The following is a 2546-nucleotide window of genomic DNA, read 5'->3' on the forward strand; positions in this document are numbered from 1 at the left end:
AATATTTATTTAATCTCCTCCCAAAAATGCTCCATAAACGAAAACAAATCCAACGTTCTTCCAAATCATCAAACATTTTTTATAGGCGCTTTCCGGTATGGCTTTGAGTTCCCTCTGCGAATTCTGTTTTACGTCTTCTATGGATTCAAAACGCGTTCCTCTGAGTGGTAATTTGAGGTTGGGAAACAGGAAAAAGTCACACGGTGCAAGATCAGGTGAATACGGTGGCTGTTCGATGGTATTTATTGAATGTTTGGCCTTAAAATCGTTGATAATGTTGAACAAATTGAGGTGAATCGGAACAAGCCGGGCGTTGACACGTCGCATACACAAATTGTCCACCAAAATCAAACGAGCCATCTCACGACCGATGCCTAGCTCTCGTGCTATCTCTCTAACACTCACATGAGGATTTTTGAACACGATTTCCTTTGCCTTTTCAATGTTTTCGTCGGTGGTAGAGGTCGAAGGTCGTCCAGAACGCGGCATGTCTTCGACGGTCGTACGACAGTCCTGAAAGGCTTTGTACCACTCATAAACTTGAGTTTTCGATAAAACTGATTCCCCATAAGCCTTTTGTAGCATTCGCAACGATTCTGCACACGAAATTTCGTTCGAAAAACAAAATTTGATGCAAACTCTTTGTTCAATATTTTTTTCCATTGTTTTTTTCGCAACGCACTACTGAGGTGAACTGGTTTCAACAGCTGCCGTAAACGAACTGTCCCTGACAGATCCGCTTTCATTTTTGGCATAGTAATTAAGGACAGTGCTGCCGAAACTACAAATAAACTTAAAATATCGAAAAATATACAGCGCGCGAATTTTAAATGAGAATTTCCGAAAACCTTTCGGTCACAATGTATGCCACATAGTAGAAATTCATATAAATATGTACTTATTATTTTTAAATCAGATGAAAGTACGTATGATCTAAAATTATATTATTAATTATTAATTAATTAAAAATTATTATTTAATTACTTAAAAGTTAGTTTTTAATCAAAATGAACCGTCATTACAAAATATTTTCTCTTGTTATGAAAATTATATTTAAAAATATCATGCCTTTATAGACCATCCGAAAACTGACCAAAGTAATACTGATGGGCTACTTGCAGCCCTCTCTGTTCACTGGTGCAATAAAATCCACAAAGAGAAACTGCGCATTCCTACTAACACTCGTACTCATTGTAGAAGTCGTTAAAACTTACAGGAAAAAGAATAAATCAGGAACTATCTTCTCTATGACTATTCTACTTTTACCTCCAGAATATACAGATTTTTTGTAAAGTTGAAAAAATTGTAGCTTGTCTGACTTTCGGTAACGACGAAAAAACTCATTTTTCTTTTTGAAGGGACTTTTTAAGGATAGTGGAAGGATATTTACTAGCCTACAACTACAACTAAACTCCCATAAACAGTCCATGCTAAATTATTTTTATTAATTATAAGGAATTTTCAACGTTTTTTTTTCCAATCGTAACCCCAACAAAATTAGTTACTTATTTCTTACTCTGAAACGAATTTAAATAAAAAATATATTTCCCAATAAAAGTACTTACTCTTCGTCTGTGAGATTTTGTTGATTATGAAATGAATTAGTTTCAGCAATTTCATCCCAAAATTTTTTTGAGACGTTTGCAAAATTAAAAGTATTCGCATCCGTTTTTATTTCAGGACAAACTGTAATTGTAGGAAATGGTATTTTATGTACTGGTACCAGAGTTTCATCAAAACCCAATATAACTGGAGAATCTTGCCATTTTAGATAAGTATCCCACATAAGCGAAACAGCATAATACAGAGATATAGAAATCAAGAAAAACCAATATAATCTAAAATTTAAAAATTAAGTTCACTAATTTTATAATCTCTCCATATATATATTGCCGATATTCTCACTAAGCGTTCACGTACTTCTCATAAAATGGACGATGAACTTCAAAAATGTAACGTATTCCATGTATTGTAGTACTTTTGGAGTACTCCATGAGTAAACCTTTGCAAGCAGACCAACGGCTTCCATATTTGATACGCGATTTTATAATAATATCACTTGGAACATCCGATAAAGCCTCAGAAGCAAGACTGCCACGGTGTTTCGGTATTGTTAAGAAAAAATGCGGATTTGGCAGAGATAAACTGACACTTTTCTTATTACTTTTATTATTTTCTTTACCGAAACCCAACATTTTGCGATTAAAAATTAGTTTAACAATTGAAATAGAACTGAAATGGATTCAGTTCGCACAACTCCTTTTATACGCTTTCCGTAGGACTCCTAATGCGAATTACTTCTCCCACAGGTGTGAAAACAGACATACATTAGCATTTTGCGGAACTAAAGGAATTAGTGTAATTAAAAACAATTAACACCGCGTTAATATGCAAATTAGTTGAATAGTTTCAATGCTCTTTAAAAATTAAATTTTCACGTTAAAGTTAAACATTCGAAAGCATTCAGTATTGCTAAGCCCTTTAAAAGGACAGACCAGACGAACAAAGTCTCCAGGGTAAAATTAATTTTTAAGATAGTCTGTGTA

General features: G+C 33.9%; 1 protein-coding gene across 1 annotated transcript; it reads right to left on the reverse strand.

The window, feature by feature from the left end:
• Nucleotides 1–1561: 1561 nt before the first annotated feature.
• LOC119666726 lies at nt 1562–2207 on the reverse strand. Its single transcript, XM_038076008.1, has 2 exons — nt 1921–2207; nt 1562–1838 (listed from the first exon to the last, which is right to left on the reverse strand). The coding sequence occupies exons 1-2, from the start codon at nt 2193–2195 to the stop codon at nt 1562–1564; spliced, it is 552 nt and encodes a 183-aa protein (XP_037931936.1). The 5' UTR covers nt 2196–2207.
• Nucleotides 2208–2546: the final 339 nt, after the last annotated feature.

Source organism: Teleopsis dalmanni, chromosome 1 (genome assembly GCF_002237135.1).
Source record: "Teleopsis dalmanni isolate 2A chromosome 1, ASM223713v2, whole genome shotgun sequence".
Taxonomy (NCBI): Eukaryota; Metazoa; Arthropoda; class Insecta; order Diptera; family Diopsidae; genus Teleopsis; species Teleopsis dalmanni.

Bases quoted from the DNA above. Each gene is read 5' to 3' on its own strand.
- LOC119666726 (XM_038076008.1), bottom strand. From the start codon at position 2,195: ATGTTGGGTTTCGGTAAAGAAAATAATAAAAGTAATAAGAAAAGTGTC. The intron at 1,839-1,920 runs GTACGTGAACGC...TTTAAATTTTAG, and splicing joins CATCGTCCATTTTATGAGAA to ATTATATTGGTTTTTCTTGA.